Source organism: Synchiropus splendidus, chromosome 14 (genome assembly GCF_027744825.2).
Source record: "Synchiropus splendidus isolate RoL2022-P1 chromosome 14, RoL_Sspl_1.0, whole genome shotgun sequence".
NCBI lineage: Eukaryota > Metazoa > Chordata > Actinopteri > Syngnathiformes > Callionymidae > Synchiropus > Synchiropus splendidus.
Window position 1 is genome coordinate 14,564,101 of NC_071347.1, and position 20,725 is coordinate 14,584,825.

Below are 20,725 nucleotides of genomic sequence, written 5' to 3' on the forward strand. Positions count from 1 at the left end.
ATTTAATTTAACTGACATGAAACAATGTGGTGTCATCTCTTAAAAATCATGGTCATAAGTACTTTAATGATTTGTTTAGTGAACAGTATTATTTATGAATCAACCTGACGTAGATGCAGCACAAAATATTTAGTCCTAAGTTGTTGAGAGTTTTATCGACCGAAGATCTGTTAACATTGACAAATCGTTTTGGCAATTGTTTCGGCTACGTGCTTGTTCTCTTGCTTGCGGAGCAGGATGTTCTCACCAAACCAAACAGTGTGTGACTTTCTCATCCTCTTCATTTAAAAAAAAAAAAAGAAAAAAAAGATGAGTTTCATTAGTCAATGACAATGCCAGTTTTTCCGGTAGTGTATACCACTGCAGGGTATGAACATGTTTTCAGTTTTCATGCAGAATGGTGGGAGAAATATGCATAAAGAGCGATGAAAGTGGCCTTAATACTGTCAACTAGCAAGTTCTAAGCGGGTCATTATGGTAAACATCACAGATGTATTTCCCTTTTCTTTATTTGTCTGTACCAGATGACTCTACTAAACATCTATTTTGATGTAGTGTGCTCAAATGACCACCTCACTTGTCGGTGATGTTGCTGTGCTTTGCTGTTGCTAGTTTAACAGGTGCTGGTTTGTCTCTTACAGTCTGTGGGCCCCATATTGACATCCGAAATGACATAAGTCAGTTCAAGCGTCTGGAGAACTGCACGGTGGTGGAGGGCTTCCTTCAGATCCTCCTCATCGCCGACAAGACCAACAACGCCCACCAGGAAGTCTTCCGCTCCCTCAGCTTCCCGAAACTGACCGTCATCACTGACTACCTGCTGCTGTTTCGAGTGTCAGGCCTGGACAGCCTCAGCGTGCTCTTCCCCAATCTGAGGGTCATCCGCGGACGCAACCTCTTCTACAACTATGCCCTGGTGATCTACGAGATGACCAGCCTGAAGGACATCGGCCTTTACAACCTGAGGAACATCACCCGTGGGGCTCTTCGGATCGAGAAGAACCCGGAGCTCTGCTACCTGGACTCGGTGGACTGGTCGCTCATCATGGACGCCGAGGTCAACAACGTAATCAGTGAAAATAAAAAGGCTAAGGAGTGTGCCAACGTCTGCCCCGGCGTCATGCAGAAGGACGCTTTCTGCAAGCAGCCCATGTTCAATAACAAACAGGAGTACCGCTGCTGGACCTCCAAACAGTGTCAGAAAGGTAAGCTGGCTCTCATTTAGTTCATTTAGATGTCGAAACGCTTGTCCGTGTACACGGAATACAGATGTGCCTTTGATCCACGTAGGTGGGTTTCCATTCTCACAAACATTCCCAAATTGTCCACCGGCGAACGAATCCCATGAATCTACGCACTGTTTATCCTGCATTTCCATCAGGCTGCAGGATTGTCCATGGGCCAGTGCAAACATCTCCTTTCTGTTCGTTATAGGGACCTGCTCTTTAGATCGGGCTATTTATGGAGTGAGGGATGGCTGCAGTATGGAGCTCTGGGTATTAGAAAGGCATACTCAGTTGAGGTCGACGAATCTCTGCCAAGAAACCAGCTAGTCGACCTGTCTGGACCGTTTCAGTTAAATATTTGCCTTCGGGACTTTTCACGATTTATGAAAAGGGGTATATAGAGGAGTTTGGGGAAGGGTCATCTTGGTTTAACTCTGGCCCAGTGGCGGGGTCATGTCTTTGGAAAAACAGTTCAGGTTAGGGTCATACATTTGAATCCAAGGCAGTGAGTTTATTGATGTCTTTGTTCCTGGTACACTGGTTCTTCAGAAAGACAGAAACACGATGTGCTTTTGGAGAATCGGGGAGAGCTGTGGCTGCAAAACATCCCTTTCAGCAGGTCATTTTTAACATTGCAAATTTTATTTTATTTTAATATTTGAATTAGTGACTTTATAACAGTATGTTACTAAACTCCATGTCAAATGGAGACATCATTTGTCTCCAATTTAGTTTTAGTTGTAATTATTCTGCCTACTACTAATCTTACTAATACTACTATTAATAAAAATGATCCTTCCTTAATATGCTCTCTTCTTTTATCTAGGAGTTGCAAAATGTATTAATTTCGTATTGCAGGTTTTTTCTATTAACTTTATTTAACATTTTATGTAGTTAAAAATAAATGAATCAATTGAATAAATATATGGAAAACTTCAAAATTAACACCAAAAATGATTTAAAAACAAATCAGACAGGCAGCTCAACGGTGAACAGAAAGTTAATCAAAACACTGTTTCACACGGTCTCACCTGTTTTTACTCATTTTAATTATTTCATGCAAATACATTTTTTGTAGTTTGGAGTAGAGAGGAGTGCATATGAATATTTCATATTTCTGAGTGCGGTTTGGCTGCCAACTTAGACAGAACGGACTAGAACTAATAACAGTCACATCTTTGTTCTACATTTGGAGAATAATTCATCCACCAAAACTGTAAAGCTTAATTTATAATGTCTTTTTATTCTAATATAGAAATATACACCCTCAAAACACTCACAATGTAAAACTCATATTAGTAAATTAAATTATAGAGAAAAAAAAACAGATTTCATAAATGTGTTTCATAATGTGATGTATCATTATGGAGGTTATTTTAGAAATTAAAAGTTGATATTTACATGTATCACAAATTTAAATGAGTAATTAGAAATAAAAAAAAACAAATTTGTTCTGAATGAAAAACTCATTTGAAAATGAACAGGTCAAACTGTATATGGATTAAATGTTAGTCAAAAAATGGCTATCTTTCTGAATCCAAAATATGGAGGCGAAAAAGTAAATTACAACCCAAATTCAGGGATGACCTGAAAGAGCCTCTGTGAAAATGACTGTAGAACAGAATCTCAAACTGCCTTGCTATTTCTTTAATATTTAATGAAAATGTGATGTGTGACTTGTGAAGAGGAATTTTAATTGCCCGTTATCACCGAGAGCAACTGTCTGTTCTGATCCATTGTCTGTTCACAAAACATGTCGTGATTCTGAATCCAAAATGTTCCACGGTGGACGTCCAGTTCCCTCTGTGACAAATATTCTGTTATTGTTTGAGTGTGGCACTGTTCTCTCACGAGTGTGTGGAATAATGATGGGAAAATCCTCCTGTAAGCCTCTTCTATTGAGAACCTGTTTACCGCTCCCATGGTCAGTAGACGCCGCCCTCCTCTACCCCAGAGACCCTCCGAACAAACAGCGGAAATCAAGTTTGTGCCCGTTCCCTGGCGATGGTTGCTTCTGAGAACCATCTGATAATATGATCTGTCCCGATTCTGTTTATGCCACGACGTGTTTGCTTCCTATTGATTCCCGAGGTCCCGCGTGTTCAAAAACAATGTTTGGTTTTGGAACCCAGAGTCAGCTGTGGTGTTGACGTGACCTTCACAGGCACATCTGTTGGTCCCACAGGGGATACTTATGTGGCATTATACAGTGAAGCCTGCTCTCACGTCAGGCTACAGACACAGAGCCGGATAATTGTTTGAACCAGTTGACTTCCCTGAGGCAGAGGTCAGGGCAAACTCTCTCAACCGAGGCCTTGAAGTCGTCCGACAAAGGCGGAGGAAAAGCAATAATGGCACTTGTCTTCCTGGTCAGTGTGAGACAAAGTGTCTTCATGTGGACTGCAGTTGTATCTACTTCATTAGCTCCAGTGGAACATTCCTGAACAATAATTGGGTTGGAAGAAGTTGACTTCTAGAGTGGATCAGTATTCTGTGTTATGTTGCCACTGTTGGTGTGGCAACTTGGATGTATTACCAACAAAAATATATACACGTATAGTTTGAGGTATTCTGCTAGTATTGGCAGTATATTTTACCAACATAAAAAACAGTTGTGTTATTCATGTTATGCTAATCGGTGGGGTGCTGTCAGTGTTGGGATGTCTCGGCAGATGATGGAGAGGTGTAATGTCTCGCAGATGTGTCGTGACGTTACTCCTTAACAACTTAAAAGGCGGAGTCCTCCTTAACTGATGGTGAGGGTACAGGTGAGTACAGGTGAAATATCAGTGTAGAGTTGGCGAGCACATTTATTAACATTAGCATTAGCGCTTCTGAGTGGAGCAGTACCCACTAAATTCAAAAATAAAATGGAGTTCGTTCACGCATGAGCCGCACTGGTTTATAGGCCGCATGTGCTGTGGTGCGGCCTATGATGTAGAAAAGCCTGCGATTTCTGTGTACCTGCTTGGAAATTAAGACAAGATAGTTTTATCCGTTACTATCTTTTAACTCGACATGAATTTGGAGGTGGGTGCCAATGCCTTATGTTTGAGCCTTGTGATGCCATGTGCGGTGCAGTAGTTTTCGAAAACCTGTTTTCGCAGATATTTTCTCCAGAAGAGTTACGAGACAGCTTCATGGTGGAGTGCACTGAGGATTTCAGGCACATACCACAGTCATTTTGGCACCCTGTCAAGTTGAAATGATGACTATTATTTTAGTCTTTATTTGCCATCCTGGAAGTGGCATCAAAGTTGTCTTTAGTGTCTTCCCTATGACCTCTTAAGCCTTCACTCTTCCACCAAGTGGCAGATTTGTGTCGTCAATTTCCAACGTTGTGGTCATCCGTTCAAGGCTGTTTTCTGAACACTTTCTAGGATACAGTTGCTGTGTCATAATATTTCAGTGGAACTTCTTTCGTTCCAATTTCAATCCTGAGAAACTCCGATTTCCACCCTCACGATCCGCTGGTACTCTTCCAGGCTTCCCAGGATTTTCCGCCTATTTCTGTTCCCAAAGACAAGACGCTGCTCTTTCCTGCTTAAGATTCTTGTCTCCTCCCTCCACCTCTCGGCATAATTGCCTTGTTTTTCTCTGGTACAGATGTTCCTTCAAGGGCATGCAGTGGTTTTCTCGTCAATACGGCACAGTCTCCTCTTTAATTACACTACATGAGGAGGGAGCGCTGTCTGCCGAGCACACAGCTTTAGCCTGTGGGCCTCCTCGCTCTTCACAGGGCAGCAACAAAAGACCTCTTTCCACATGTTTGCCGACTTACCAGATACTGTTTCCCACAACAGTTTGGGGTTTATGGGAGCGGCTCCTCTCTGGAGGGAGAAGACGTTGGACACAGAAAGTCAGGTTGTGAGTGGGAGTGGCCGTATGGGGACGGGCAGATTGGAGGTTCGGGGTGCTTTTAGTAGTAGGCACAGATGCATGGAGAGGCCCCGACTGAGGAGCTGTGCGATGGTGGAGGAGCACTGAGTGGAAATGTCAGACAAATGTCAAGTACAAGCTCAATAGTGGGCTCTTGCTAAACGCGGTATTCTCAGCGTTGTAAAATACCCCCCTCTTGTTTTCCGTCTTTCCCAACCTTCACTGGCCTCTCCACCATGACTTGCCTTCAATCCGTCCCCAAGCCGTCCCTCCATCCCGACTCTGATTGTCCTTGTCAGTTGTGACGCTGGTGTTTCCTCCCTCCATTTTCACTTCACTCTTTTTTCCCCGCAGTGCTTATCAGGGCCTGTTAACATCAGTCAGATATCTCTCCAGTGTTTACTCAGCGGAGGCTTCCTCTCATCGCTGCAGCGGAGGAGGCCAACTGGCTTGTTCATCGAGGCCCCGGATCCACTGACATTACACGCAGTTTGCTTCCAGTTTTCGGGGATCTCGTGACTAAAAAAAGTGTCTGGCCTGCTTCAAATAGCCTCCTCAGGTCCTGTGTTTGTTTCTGGCTTCTACCCCTGGAGGGGAGCCAAGGCCAGATAGACAAGAGGCTTTTACAATTATACTAGCAAGCGGGAAGGCATGCTGCTGGGCCCAGACCCGGTCTGGTCCAGGTTAGTCTTCAAAGCTCCACGGGGAGGCACACACTCTCAAATTCTTTGGCTCACGTGTCCGGTTTATGTGACGGCGTATTTACATGCGATATGCTGAGCCTCACGCTCACTGGCGATTTGTCTTTGACCTTAAAGGCATCACACATTAAATGTTGTCTTTTGACCTTCGTAAACAACCCATTTTCCTAATTGGTTTAGCCGTTTACATACTGAGGCTGTTCACAGTCCACCATTTATTCTGATTGTGTCGTATGGTATCGTTTAATGTCGGAATTACTCCTGGGCGCAAGTATCGCAGCAAGAACAGCGCATTTATAGAGTGACTTTTCAAATGTACTAGTTGCTTTTTTTTATGAAGGCTGAGTCTCTGAATCGCTCAAATAGATTTTAGTTTCAGTCTAGATAATTTCCAGTTACTACCACCGAACAAATTTCAGAGTTATCTTGATCATATGCGGCCAGAAAAAGGGTGATGCTTCATGTCTGTCTTCATTCGTCCATCTCTGTGACATTTAAATTTTTGTGTAGCGATGCCCCTCCCCTTATAGACTTCCATGTATTATTTACACTTGTAAACAACAGGACTGACAATAAAGAGCTCTTAAAATGATAAAATAAACATGCATTCAAGTACATTCAGAAATGTGGGACATTTTTGTTTCTTAGGTTTAAAAAAAATCCGTTTTAGTTATGTAGGTCTTAAAATATGAAGTAACTAGCAGCTTCTAGTCAGTCACATTGTCCTACTATATATTAATCAGCCATCCAAATAATCTGTTTGCATAATGTTCTTTTATCAGTCGATTTGTAGACAGTTAAGAGAAGATAGAATCGGCCGACCAATCTCTTTTCCTGCAATTCTTACGTGCACCAAAATGCATCATCCCATTTTGATTCAAAGTGGGAATGAGTTGAATAAAAAATATTTCCTGTTTGATCTGAAGGATCGCAACAATACATAAAACTGGCAACACCAGAAATGTTGGTAAATACGTTTCACACAAAAACCGAGTCTATAAACTTTAATTTAAATGTTTCTTTCTCATTTCTGTTCGTTCTCCGTCTTCCTGGATGGAGTCGATTATGTACCAGGGCATGTTTTTGCTTTGTCTCTTAGCCAAGGCCTGGTATGTAAGCATAACAGCCTCTCAAATCTGTTTGAATAATAATCATGAAAAATAGCATTCACCTCACAGCCGCTAATTGAAATATCAGTTTGTTTGGCTCCACTCTGTGCAAACGCACTTAATCGCCAATATTGACACAAAGAAAATAATGAGTCAAACGGCAAACGGGTTTCTAATGCGCTTTACTGCTCAGAGCTTTTCGTCAAAGCCTCATAGGCCGTACTTGTAGATGTCGAGATTAGAAAGGTCACGCTCATTGAATTGTGTGCTGGATTCATTTCGGCTCAGACCCAGATTTATTGATACCTAAGGTGCGAGGAATGAGCTCTTAAGATGGCTGGAATGTGACCGCCCCTTTGAGTATATAAGGTCGAAATTCCTGTTGGTTTAGTCATCGCTGTGCTGAGGGGATAAAGAGGGGGAATGCGCAGATGTATGTGGAGACGGCTGAGAATTATTTGGAGAAAGAATCTTCTCCGTTGTTGTTATTGTATTGAATATTTGTCGCTTGTTTGCTGATGGCTAGAATAAAGGCGGTTGTGTTGAGCCCGATCATTCACTCTTGTCATCGCACAGCCCCCAGACGAAAGCTGGATTCAGCCCTTCACCTTTGTTGCTGCATTCGCTCGGCTCCCAGAACAGAGCCCGGGCTGTATCTTTGTACCTGCACCCTCATTTGTACAGATGATCTCTGTTTAGCGGAGACCTTGAAGGTAACTCCAGACGGATGTTTTTCAACATGTGTGAAACAGTCGGCCTGTTCAGCTCACTGTGACCTTGCTATGTGTGTGCGAGCATGTGTGTTTGTGAGCAGACAGCGCGGCTCCCTTTACGGCTGCTCCATTTTTAGTTGTGACGCGTGCAGCGGCTTCACCGTCGAGTTGTCAAATAACTGGATCGGGTCTCGATTCTCGAACCCAATTAACATAATCCAGCAAGAAATAAAGTGAAAGATTCTGCTTGTGTGCAACTGAGGTTGTTTATGAAACCAGAGACAATGTTGTGAAATTATCAGCTATCAGTTCACATCAGTGTTTGTTTTTGGTAAATATCTTTGTGCCAAAAGCAGCTGTTTCAAACGTGTGAAGAGATTTTTTTTAGTTTCATTAGTTTCAGTTTTGCGGCCGCTAAACTTTTGGCACCTGGCAAAGCCACAATAGGAAATTCATATGAAGCAGTTCACATCCATAAGCATCAAATACTTTTTACTTTTTAAAGTAGATGTTCTTGGTATCGTCCTATTTTCAAGGCTTCGGTATTGCTATCTGATGTAAAAAAAAAAAATAACAAAAAAGTAGTATTGTGCCATCCCTAAGATATAAACTATGATATATGCTACTGATGTGTGTGAACATGTACGTTCACTTATACATGTGAATGATTCTATCAAATTTTTGGTATAATTATATGAATTTGTTTTCGTGCCTATTAATTTAGAAGAACTTGAATTAAACCTCTATACACTAAAACTTTTGCTATCCTCTTTAATAAAAATAAAACCATATAAATCTTAACATTCTCTTCGTTGCCGCGGCGCTAACCTGGCTCTCATCATTTCTTTCTGTACCTATGTGTTTGCAACTCACACACTCTTCCTCGCTCCCATTTTCTCTTGGCCTTTACCACACTTTCTCCCATCTAGGTCACGTTCATAAATGTCACTCTTGAGTAATGTTTGCAGCCAACGGTAACAAGTTGAAAAAGACTCACGTCCAGTCCATACCTCGCAGCGCAGGTCGTCTAATTTCAACATTTTGGGGAAAAACATAGTTACAAATAGGTTTTATGCGCCATTGATTTAATTTGTTTCATTTGGCAGCCCAACGTCTCACAGCGGTGGCAAGTATAATTGCTCGGTATGGATTTTTTTAAGCTAATTTGTTCTGAATTCCTCCCAAAAACAGCAGGTAGTTACGTGTTTTACTTGCCTCTAGTGATGTACTGTTGACTTTTTTCCTGTCTTCAGGGTCTTCATGTCACCACCGTTGACAAATACTGTAAAATAACACACCAGGCCTTGATCTGAACAACCACATGATTTAAAATATTTAACTCATTTGTCAAGTTAGTATGAGTAACGGATATATACGTATCAAACTTTAATTGAAATGGTTGAAATGATTGTCATCAGTGCAGTATATATAAGTATTTTTGGCTTTGTCATGCCTGTATAATAATAAAATAATAACTATTTGTGCATTTATAAGTGGTTTAAAATATTTTTTTGCGTAATGTCCCACACAGTTGTTTATGTATTTGCATTTTTGCATTTGTTTTCCTTTTTATCCGTAATTGTTTTACTGGAATGACTGTGGGAGATAAGAAGTATCTACCTCTTTTATAGTCATGATGTCTAATGTTTCGGCACCATTCCGGCTATCCCTTTTTCACAGGTTCCTTTTGAACCCTGTTCAGACACGTTGATGTTTGTGTGCCTTTAAAATGCACCAGGGCTGAGCAGTGTTCCCAGCCAACTTTATGCCTATTTAAGCCACCCAGTGCCTCTGGTGGTGGGCCGCCTGCTGCCTTCTGGTTGTGTTGCACGGAAGCCGTGACTCATCTTCTGCTCTCTCTGCTCATTCATAAATCTGCATGAATACTACGACTTCCTCTTGCTGAGCTGTGGGGCCTCCCGGCGCTGTGGTAGGCTCCCCTCAGTCCTGCTTGTAAATGGCAGGAAGGATGAGGGTGCCTGTGCTCCCCCCCACCCTTCGCTCCATCTCTGCCATCATTATAATGCAGTTTATTATAACAATTACTTTCATTGAGGACATGAAACCCAGTGGCAAAGATGTCTGTTTCATCTGTTAGGACTTGTGTTTCACCCTTCAAGCAATAAAAATCTATTTTAGAACTTTAAAACAAGCCCCATTATTTTCCGACGTCACACACACCAGCTGATTCTAGGAGCAGAACAGACTCTTGATAGCCTCTAATGAAGGTCATAGCGTAATATTCCAACTGAGAGCTTTCCTGGAAGCGAATCCGAATGCATTCCAAAAACAGTTGCTGCCATTTTGGACCAAATGGAATGATTCATTATAAAATATTAATAGCATGTTTGATATTTCTGCTTTTACACGTGTGGAGGGTGATGATTTAAAGAAGTGAATTTAAATCTTGCTGCACCCGAAACCTTTTGTTCCCAACAACACGACCCACTTTGTATTCTTTTATTTCAGTGAAAAGTATGTTATGGATGGAGTTCATTTTGAAAAGTTTTTATTTTGTTTCTGTGCTCTACTTTGCCCCCTCCTCACACAGTGCTGAGTTTATGTGTTTCTTTGAACCGGCTGTGACAGAAATGGTAGCCTTGCACGTGACATATCTGCCGCACATTGGGCTTCAGCCTAGCTAGGCAGTAAAGCGAGATGGCCCATTGACCCCGCTGCCAAAACAAGTAAAGACACTAGGGCGGAACAGTCTGGACAAATTTCTTATCTCAATACTCCAGATATATTGACATTGATACCATAGTAATAGAAAAAAAAGAAACAGAAAAACTAACAAAAAAAAACATTAAGATACCAAAGGATGTAGCAAGTCGGATGTCTGCCACTGACTGGCTTTAGCTGTTGATCAACGGATAGCTGGGGTTGACCTTGGTTGGTTCCTCTTCGCTGTACTTTGAAAGGTAAACGTGAAACCGATATTTGCCACTGTCATTGCTTTCCATGCCGGAGGATCAGGGGAACTTGAGATTGATGATTTAGCGCTATCAACATCTTGTTCATGGCTCAATATCGATACAATAACAGAATATTTCAACCCTAAAAGACACTTAATTGAGGCAGAAGTTGGCATCACTTCCAGTATGTTCCATACCTCTGGTGAGCTCTGAAAACCGGGGTCAAATCCAAGGCCTGCAGACGAACCTCTCCTGCTGAGGTGAGGATGTTTGCTAGCGTACGGGAGTGTATCCGTCTTGGCCCGGAGAGTGAGTCAGTTAGGTTCAGTGAGGTCACGGAAACACAGCTCCTCTATTTTCCTCCTTAGTAATGCGTGTGGTAAGAGGGCGAGGGGTGGGGGTGGGGGTGGAGGGGATCTAATCCTACCTTCCCGTCCACACATGGCAGGAATGTGTGTGTTTGTTTGAAAGCAGATCCACTTCCCAAGGGCACGCCAGAGTGTACAGCTTTTGACTTTGTGCTGTTCAGTGCGTGAGGAGCTTTGTCGCTGAATAGACCGGCAGGTACACACAATGTTTGAATGACAACGCTGCACCAATCAACTTTGGAGGAGTCATTGTGAGTCAACTGAGAGAGTTTACTTGTATCCTGCAGCGACTCCGGATGAGTCATGACAGTAGTGGGTGTGTGTGTGTGTGCGTACGCGCCTATAAAACAGATATCAAGCAGGCCCCAGCGTGCCAGCAGTGTTTGCCGTCTGTTTTCCCTCTGACCATGAGCACAATGGCGAGATGAAAGGGTGTCATTAAATTACTAAGTAAGTTTCACAAGGTACAGGAAGAAGCTGATGAGAACCACACGCTTGGGTTTAATGCTACATCCTCCACGCGACTTGGTCATGGATTAGAGTTAACTGAACTCTGTGTGGAGTGTTTAAAAAGTAGCAGTGTAGTAGTACGCTGAGTCATGCCTGGGTGATATTAATATTTGAATTGCTGACAAGAGGAGACGTTATATTATGTAAATGTTTGTCCTCATATTGCTCCCTTGTCAACATCCATAAATTCTGGATTTGTCCAACTGTGTCCGTCTGCTCGATGAGAGCGATGACCCTGACCCCGTCTGCTGCCTCCCCTTCCTCTGTCTTTCTCCCCGGCTTGTTCTGGAAGGATCCCCGGGGCCCAGTGCAGTTGTCAGCACGCCGGCTAATGAGCACAGGTGGCTCAGCGCTCCTCCGGCCCTCTTGGCACGGCGCTCTTGGCAGCTCCTGGGTCTGAGCAGGCCACTCCAACACTGAAGTCACCAGTTGCCGAACATCAGGGTGGCCCGAGATGAAATGTGGCTCTCGGAGTTGAAAAATGACTCTTCCCGTCGTGGAATCGCATCAATTAGCCGCCGGTATTTCTCCTTCATAGTCAAGGATGCGACAGCAATTTCGTGATGACTCAGAGAGTGATGACGAGTGGCGAGGTCACCCCTGCTTCCCTCATCACCGGCCGCACCGGTTTGAAGTGTGGGGGTACGGCAAGAGACGGGGGGTGGAGGCGGGGCGGGGGAGGTCACACAGAGAGAAAGACTGCAGCTGTACTGCAGCAGTCAGACAGAGGCTTGTTACTGTGCCGGATAAATATAGAGTCTCCAGAGCGCCACTGCAGATTCATCGGCTTCAAGGGAGGGAAAGGCTGAGTCGCCTGGGAGACGCCGCTATCCTCATTCATCCTCGCTAAATGTACCGACTCAGGGCGACGGATATTATCGTCCCTCAGTGATGGCAGATGGGAAAGTTATGGTGATAAGATAATTATGTCACTGTTTTCCTGTAACTCTGGAGTCATGGCGTCATCGCTGTTGACAGGACTTAAACCCAACACTCTCAATCAAGTCATGTCAAATATTTTTTTTTTTTAAATCATGAGGTTTATTCTGCTTTTGCTCTCTAATCTTCATTCATCCTCTCTCCTACATAAACACACCACACACTTCTGATTGCATCACATCATGATATTGTAGCAGCTAAGTTATGTAATGATAAACAAGTGCAGCATGACAGAGGGTTTATTCTAAACATACTATTTTAATATAGAAGGCTCCACCTATTGGTCACCACATCCTGTTGCGCTTTTACGTCTTATCACACCTCAGTGAAAGAAAATAAGGTTTTTATGGCGGTGTAAAGTTGTGTGTGACCTGAACCCTGTTTGTGTCCGAGTCCCGGTCTGGTCCTGTCCCGCTTCGGTCCGACACCGTCCTCTACTCCCACATCAGTGTTTCGATTACCGAGACCATCCTTGAGAGACTTGTTTGCACTTGAGTGTTTGTCGGCCCCTCCTCCCTCCTCCCTGTCTCGCTCCCTCTTACTCTATCCATCTCTCTGTGGTTGATAAACATGACAGACACTATTCCACAGACTGCATGCTAACACCGCCCAGTCTCATTCATATTTTATTACTCACGCTCATTTATTCACCGTATCCTTTCCTTGCTGGGCCCAGGCTACTGCCGACAGCTCTTTCGCTCCACAACCCAAAGAGTTTACAGCTATAATGCGATAGTTTCGGTTCAAAATACTCACAAAATTGACGTTATTATGCGGCCTGTTATTGAAAATTCTTGCCTGTTTTTCCCAAAGCAGACATGTTCTTGCTTGTAAAAAGCTTGTTTTTACATTCCACCTTCCACCCTGTATAATATATGGTATTATCTTCCAACCCTTCTCTTTCCTTTCCTCCTCCACCCTCCCATGTGTGGGGTAAATGACACTGATGGCCCTTTTTAGGAAAGCCCCGGGAATATCATAAAATCGAGTCTTTCTTTTATCTCCTTTCATCCGGAAACTAAAAGCCACAGTGTACTCTGTTTATTGGCAGCTGGAGCCTGGAAGTTAAAAAAATTAACTTCCAGAAGAGAACATACTCACAATGCTTCATCCACTAAATGATTGGTAACATTTTCAGGTTTGTGCAGCAGCTGAGTTATTGTACAACTCTTCTCTCTGGCTGCCTTATAAGGCACAAGTTGTTATTTTGAAATATTTACATTCCATGGTTGATTTACTCAGTATTTTTATTACAAAATCAAGTGGAATTTTAAGTGCAAGAGCCTTGTTGCTCAATGACTTCTAATTTATAAGTGCTTGCAACAAACCGACCGTTTTTCTTCTGTTAGGAAGCAAACTGAGGATTTATCATTTGCATAGCCTTAAAGTTTGTTTTGTTAAAAAAAACAAATACCAGTGGGGATGCAAAAATAGGTTACAATGTGTAGCATAGTTACTACACAAAAGCAGCCATTGTTGGAGAAACTTTCCTCTCTGACCCTTGTATCACTGCGTCCTATTCAATCGAAATGAAAAATAAAAAAAATAATGGGGCCAGTATTTGTTTGTCTGACGGTTGTCAATCATTTGAAACTATTGATACACATTAGGGGACCCAACACCTTGAAAAATGTTTCTATACACTTCATTATTAAAATAGTTGGATTTAATTTTATTTTCTGATTTAACTGTGAAATTGTTAAATAGCTTGACTGTGTAACATTAACAGTGTTCCTAATCTAATGGCATCAATAATAAAGACTTTTATCGCCAGAAGTTTCAAACTAATGTGAAAGAAAAATCAAATAAGTAAGGCGGCAGTGAATGTTTGATTTATGTCTAATAAGCGAAGAAAATGCTGCTAATAACGAAGCCAAAATGACTTGATTTTGCGACATGAACAATATATTTTCAGCTTGTAAATGTTATTATATGAATAATGTAACACTGGTCTTCCTTGTTTGTTTTTCTCTTAATGGGAAATGCTAAGACAGTTAAGCTTCTGTTGCATCATCGAAGATCTTTTATTTTGTTTGGATTTTTTTGCTGTTATTATTGTTAGTGACATTTCTATCTACAAAACAATGCAGTGAATTTCATTCATCATTAGTTTTAGGATGAAAACAAAAAGTAGTTAGTCAACATAACCTTCAAAATAAGGTTTTGCAGGTGTCCTTAGGTCCTCCTCGTAAATCGACTCTTATTATATCGCATGTGCAGAGTCGTCCAATTTGAAAGTTGATAGAAGATGAGCGCAGACTCATTACCTCGTGCCTATAAAAAGAAGAGATGAGATATTTACAGCAGATATGTTTGCCTGGTGCTCTGCAGTAAACATCATAACATCAAAACATGTTTGGAACCTTTTGAAAGTAAACAGCAGCTGCAGCAGAACAGACACTTTGCAGTCATATAAAAACATTCTGGAGTAGATAATCACACAATACACATTACAAGGACATTTTTTTAATACTTGATAGTGGTGTGTTTAAAAATAAGAAATATCTGGTGAGGAAGTATCTGCAGACTGTTTAAGTATAGGTATAAAACATGAAGGTTAGATGGATGTTACACAAAATATTGCCAAAATTGCACTTGCGTTATTAAACCCCGTTTTACCTCTGATCATGATATACGCCGCCAACACAGTAAACAAGGTGCCACATAAATTTTATCCGGAACACGTGCTGTGAATACATAACCCGTCTTCATGCAGAGCATCAGGTTCATGTGGACGGCTGATGTTGTGAGCTGATGTCATAAGCAGGATTCCTCCTCGTGTTCTGGCTGGTCCAGCGTTCAGTGGCTCCATCCAATTGTGAGTAAGTGGATTGGCACTATTGGAATGACTGGCGCACACAAGAGCAATTAGATATGCTGGACTGCGGCCTACTCCGTGTATCCCTGGTATTATTAGCCATGTGTGCCTCCGGTGGCCTCCCGAGTCATTAAAACAAACCAGCTGCCCCTCGGCGTGGTGAGGGGGCCGACGCACCATATTGGAACATGGAAGTGCTCTTAAACTTTTTAACACTGGCCCGGTCAGTTTCGGGAAAAGTGGAGCTTTTTTTTTAACGTGGATCACTACTGTTGGACTGCGAATCTCTGTGGCCGATATTTTGCTGAGGAAGAAAAAACATTTAGACAATAATATATATATATATAGTTGTGTCCTTTGTCTGTTCAACAGGAATCTGTTTATGTTGCAGTCGCTATTGCCCTGGCCATTGAGCAAGGCGTGAGAAGGCTGCTGTTGATGCTAGCTGCCCTGTTATGTTCCACTCTTTCAAAGCCAAATGGGGTCACAGTTAATCATTCGACTGGTGTGTGTTTGCCTGTGGAAAGTACAGTATGTAAATATCGGAGGTGGTTAGTTTTTCCCGGCATGTAAGTACGTGCGCTGCCCAACATACTCCTTGGTGTCGCCATGGAGACAGACAAGTCACCATTGGGCCTGTAAGTTGGTGCCTACGGGTGTCAGAAAAGGCTACACACAAGCATGTGTTTAAACTCTTGGCTCCGGTGCAGTGGGAGGAAGTGGCCTCTTGGGGCACAGCAAAGAAAGGAAGCACAGCGGCCTCTTTTTAAGTGCAGTGACGGAGACGAAGCTTCTGATTTATGGAGTGAGTATGAGCTGGGCGCGTCGTGTCCTGCCAGAGAGGCCGACTACTGAAGAAAGAGAGGTAGCAGCCCCACGCAGAATCATGATAGAACCAGGGTGGTTTTGGGGTGTCACCTCTCCCCCACGAAGCTCTGAGGTCACATCCGCACTGAGGTTTTTTTTATAAGACAAAGTCAAGATCAAACATGTCCGTCACCCCAGGAATAACCAGACAGCTCTGATCTACGACCGGACCTGGTTTTAAAACGTCTCTTTAACTAATCTGCAGTTGCTCCCGGGGAGAGGAAAAACCACTTTATCGACAATTAGCTGTGGAGTGGGCTGTACAATGTGTTTTTAATTGACTAAACTCCAAAAAAGCTGTCTCCACTTAAAGGATACATTTAATATTCTGACTAACCAGTGATGATTAGAGGTGTAAAAACAAAAGTCAGCTCCATAGTTTGTTCATAACACCTTCTATTGATCCTCAACTGACTTGCTATCTATGACTTGTGTTTCTGTGAATTACACCCTTGACTGGAATCTGTGACTAATTCCTCAAAAGGCCCATATTATCCGGTAGATAAATTGAAGATATTCTCAAAAGACCATTGTGAGGAGGATCCTTGTTTTCCATCACCACACAGCAGTGAAGACCTCACATGTTCATCAGTCTGTGTGTTTTTCTATCTGGAGTGTTTGTGCAGTCTAAAGAAACAACTCTCGTGTCTGTCGCCGGCTCCTCTGCTTTTGGCACAAAGTGGCGAAACGTACTCTACCTCCACAATGAACGCCATTGTCTCCGGTCGGAAGTGTCAACCATTTAGCAAATAGTTTCCAGCCCATTAAAATGCTTCCAGACCGGTGCTGTGGAACCAGTGTGTGTCCAGGCTAATTACGCTACATCCTGGGATCAGTCTGTGTCTATTCTCAGAATTGGGTTCTGATTGCTCCGCCATGTTTGGAAATGTCATCAATTCTATGGCTGGACTTGTCAGGGAGCTGTCCATCTACCATCACTGAACACAACAGCATTTCAGTGTGGCGTCATTAGCATCACAGATGATGTGTTTACGCCGCAACTAGTAGATACTACTCATTTAACAGCATTTAATTTGGTCAAATTTTCTCTGCATACTTTTTCTGTTCTCATGAAACTGAGATCAGTTGATTTGTGTAATGTGAGCATGTTAGCGCTAAAGCTAACAGACTCATTCTTCTCAATAAACGGATACAGTGATACCTCGGTTTTCAAACGTCTCGGACGTCGAACAAATCTGAGTTCGAACAAAAATTTTGAGATTTTTTTTGCTTCGGATTTCAAACGAAAATCCAGAACTCGAACGCCCCCGAAAAAAGCCGGAAAAAACGCAGCCTCTGTATGCAGACGTGTCCCGTTAGCTGCATTTACTGACTGTTTTTTCTTCATATTGAGGTGTAAAACCTTTCCTGTCTCCACACTGGACCGTGGTAGAGTGTCACCGGGGAGGTGCTCGCTCTCCACACCTCCGAGGCTGGAGCAACACTCCAGGGTTTGATGTCCTGTTGTGGGCTGGAGCTGGGACAGGGATGAGGCGAGTCTGGGACAGAGCGTGACTTGGTTTATGACTTTGTCACAGCCAAACTGCACAGAAGCGCACATTCAGAGCTGGACATGCACCGGGCACCTCTTCACTTCTGGAGAGACGTCACTCACTCGGCAACCCCTCCCACATGCAGCGGCCACACACATAGAGGAACTGCGCACCTGCAGCAGACACTCTACATTCACTCCTACAAAAGACTATTTTAAGGCTTGGAACGCATTATTTCTTTTTCCATTAATTGTAGTGGGAAAAATCTATTCAGATTTTGAACAAATCGCTTCTCTAACGGCGGTCTGGAACGGATTATGGTCGAGAACCGAGGTACCACTGTACATTGCATTTTTTGGTAAAGTGATTGTTAGACCTGAGAATTTGAGTCTCATTTCAAGTCTTTTCTTTTTTAAAGAATGTAGGAAGATCATTTTAAATGTATCATTGTCCGTGTTACTGTCTAATTTAATCACCTGCTCTCAATATTGATCCACCAAATGTTTCTTTATTGTGTCTGATAGCAACATTTCTGTGTTGCATAACATCCTAAAACAGATCTGCGGGGTTAGTTAAGTTCAAGAATGAAGTCGCTGGCGTTGTTGCATAGCGAAGATTCCTCAGTCTGCGCGCGAGATAAGGAGATAAAGACTATTAAGGTACATGGAAAGACAAAGGAGATATTCTGTTGAAGCGAGCCTTGGCCATTGGCCCGGACTTACATTGTCTTATATGGTGTCACTGTTTTGGTATTATTCACTCGGTGATGTCATGATTACCTCATGAAGAAGCCTGTTGTTCTTTAAGCAGCCTGCTGTGTTTAGTTTAAGCATGAATCCAAAGACTGTGTTGGAGTAGAGAATATATGCGTATTAAAGTTAAAATATCCGGCTATCATTTGAGTTCTATCGGCGAGCGAAATAATTCTGACCTAAAAAGTATTGAGAGGGAAATTCCTTTTATCAAAGTATGAATTTAAATTAAGTGTTGAGCCCCTGCTGAGCCATAGAGGATTCGCAGATTGCATTAAATATGGGAAGATCCTCGGCGAGGGTTTCTCCTGCAATTTAAACTCCAAATGTTTCATATAACGCCAGTTACACAGTTAAGTGGAGACTTGTGTAAGTGGCAGACAGCGTTGTAAATGCTTTTGTAGGACACAGCATGTGGGGGGGGCTGTTCTTTTCTCTGTCTGACCCTCACATGCAGAACTGGAAGAATGCTTATTGTTTCCTCATCACCCGCTTTGTCTGATAAACTCCAGGCCAACGCTGTCGCAGAGCAGCGTGGACGCGAAGAGTCCCAACCGAGACTCCTTGATGACCCCCCTCCCCTCCATGTTGTCCCTTCTGCAGACCTCCTCTCAGCCTGTGGGCACTGCTGGCCTGCTTGCCAAGGATGAAAAAATGCCTCAGTCTGGAAAAGGATTACATAAAAGACTACTGTCTTTGCTGTCAGTTCAGTTCATTTTCACTGTTACAAAAGAATACCGCTGGTACCTTTTATGCAATTTCTCAAACCGACTCGGGTCCTGACCTTTATCCTTCCAAAACCTTGTTTCTCAATACTTACAATACTAAAATCTAGCTTGTTCCAACCGGGTTATAATTGTGTACTTGAATTCCCAGGACCAGGATGGATAAACAATAGGAGCTAACGTGTGTTGGGTGACTCACATTTTTTCCTTCTCTGTCATTTTTGCTCCACTGAACTATCTAGTGGAAAAAAGGATGAATCCACTGAGTCTGGGCTTTTCAACAGAGGCTGTTTGTCATTTAGTGCCACGCACATGGCAAAGTGAGTGCCCCAGGCTTGCGTTACATTTAATTTAGATCAGTTGTAAAACGAGATGTTTATGAATTTGCCTCGCCACAGAAAAATCTGCTATGAAAGCCAGAGATGTCTTTTCTGCAGGGGGCGACATATGAACATCAGTTTTTCGATATATTTTTTTTCCACTTTATAGATGCTGGGTACAAAAAGTTAAAGTTGTCATGAAATTACAAACTTGATATCAGTGAAGATACGCAATACTGTTTTCAATACCACAGTTGCAAAAATCAATCATAGGAGGAGCACTTTTTCATGCAGCGCGTTAGTAGTGTGAATGGCTATTCATAATTTAATTTATGTTGAAGGCCATACATAATTGCCTCAGTCGTGACATGACTGTCTGCTGAAATATGATTGTCGTTTTTCATTTTGAATTCATCCTCCTGGTAGCAGCACTCGAGGAATCCAAATGATGTGTACAATCACGGGTATTGTCCACATCTTAATCATCAGTTCAGTCGCTGACGTAACTGTGCTGGCGCCTCACTTGAAACTTAACCCCAAACTAACTAAATCCGTGTCAACAGTGTGGCTGTCAATCACTTTGTTAGTTTGCTAAAGTGGCACAGTTCAGCTAAGGCTTACATAAAGAATGCGCAAGTGTAGCTGATCCGCTGAAACGTCACTCGCACTCGGCTCAGCCTGTGAAAAATGCAGCATTTAGCCTTTAAGACTCTCTTTTTTTAGAACATTCCTGTGACTATTTGTTCAATGACGAAAGCAAAGTAGGCTCTTTGTAATTTGTTTTTGTTGACTGTGTATTTATTGCTGAGTCGTGCTTATGCAAGTCTTCGTCGGCAGCAGAAGGAAGTATAAATCACTTAAATGTGAAGTGGAGATATTTCTGATGAGTATAATACTGTACATCCTCAGTTGATTTTGTTTTAAGGGGTGTTTCTTGAACATAGCCATTGGCACAACAATGCTATTGTTAGAGGCCTTTTTGCATATGCTTGGACACATAACCCCAACCAAGTCCACTCTTAAAGAAGATCAAATAAAAACATATTAAAATGGAGTATACAGCATTTAAAAAAGTGTCTCTTATTTGAATGCTCTAACACTAGTTAAAAAAGAATATGTGGAAAGCGCAACACAGGAGTTTGAATTTACTCCTGGACACGACTGATATATCAGTTTGACCTGTGTTATTATCTGGCTCTGATGTCACATTGCATGGACTGGTTCCATGCATGAGCTGTGTTCGTGGCTGGGCTGTGATACACGAGTGGACCCTTCCACTGCAAGTGCAGCAGAGGGAACCGGTCCAGCTGTAGTGCTGCTGTTACTCTTGGCACTGTCCGTTACATTCTTCCTTAACTCCTGAGATATACGATCATGTTCTTTGGATGCC

At 42.5% G+C, this 20,725-nt stretch overlaps 1 protein-coding gene across 1 annotated transcript in view; it reads left to right on the forward strand.

Annotated features, from left to right (window-relative positions):
- Nucleotides 1-20,725, forward strand: part of LOC128771137 (insulin-like growth factor 1 receptor) — a 75,373-nt gene that overhangs the window by 10,470 nt on the left and 44,178 nt on the right. Inside the window, exon 2 of the mRNA XM_053886309.1 lies at nucleotides 642-1,205. Coding sequence (XP_053742284.1) covers nucleotides 642-1,205 — 564 coding nt within the window. The remainder of the gene's footprint in view (nucleotides 1-641; nucleotides 1,206-20,725) is intronic.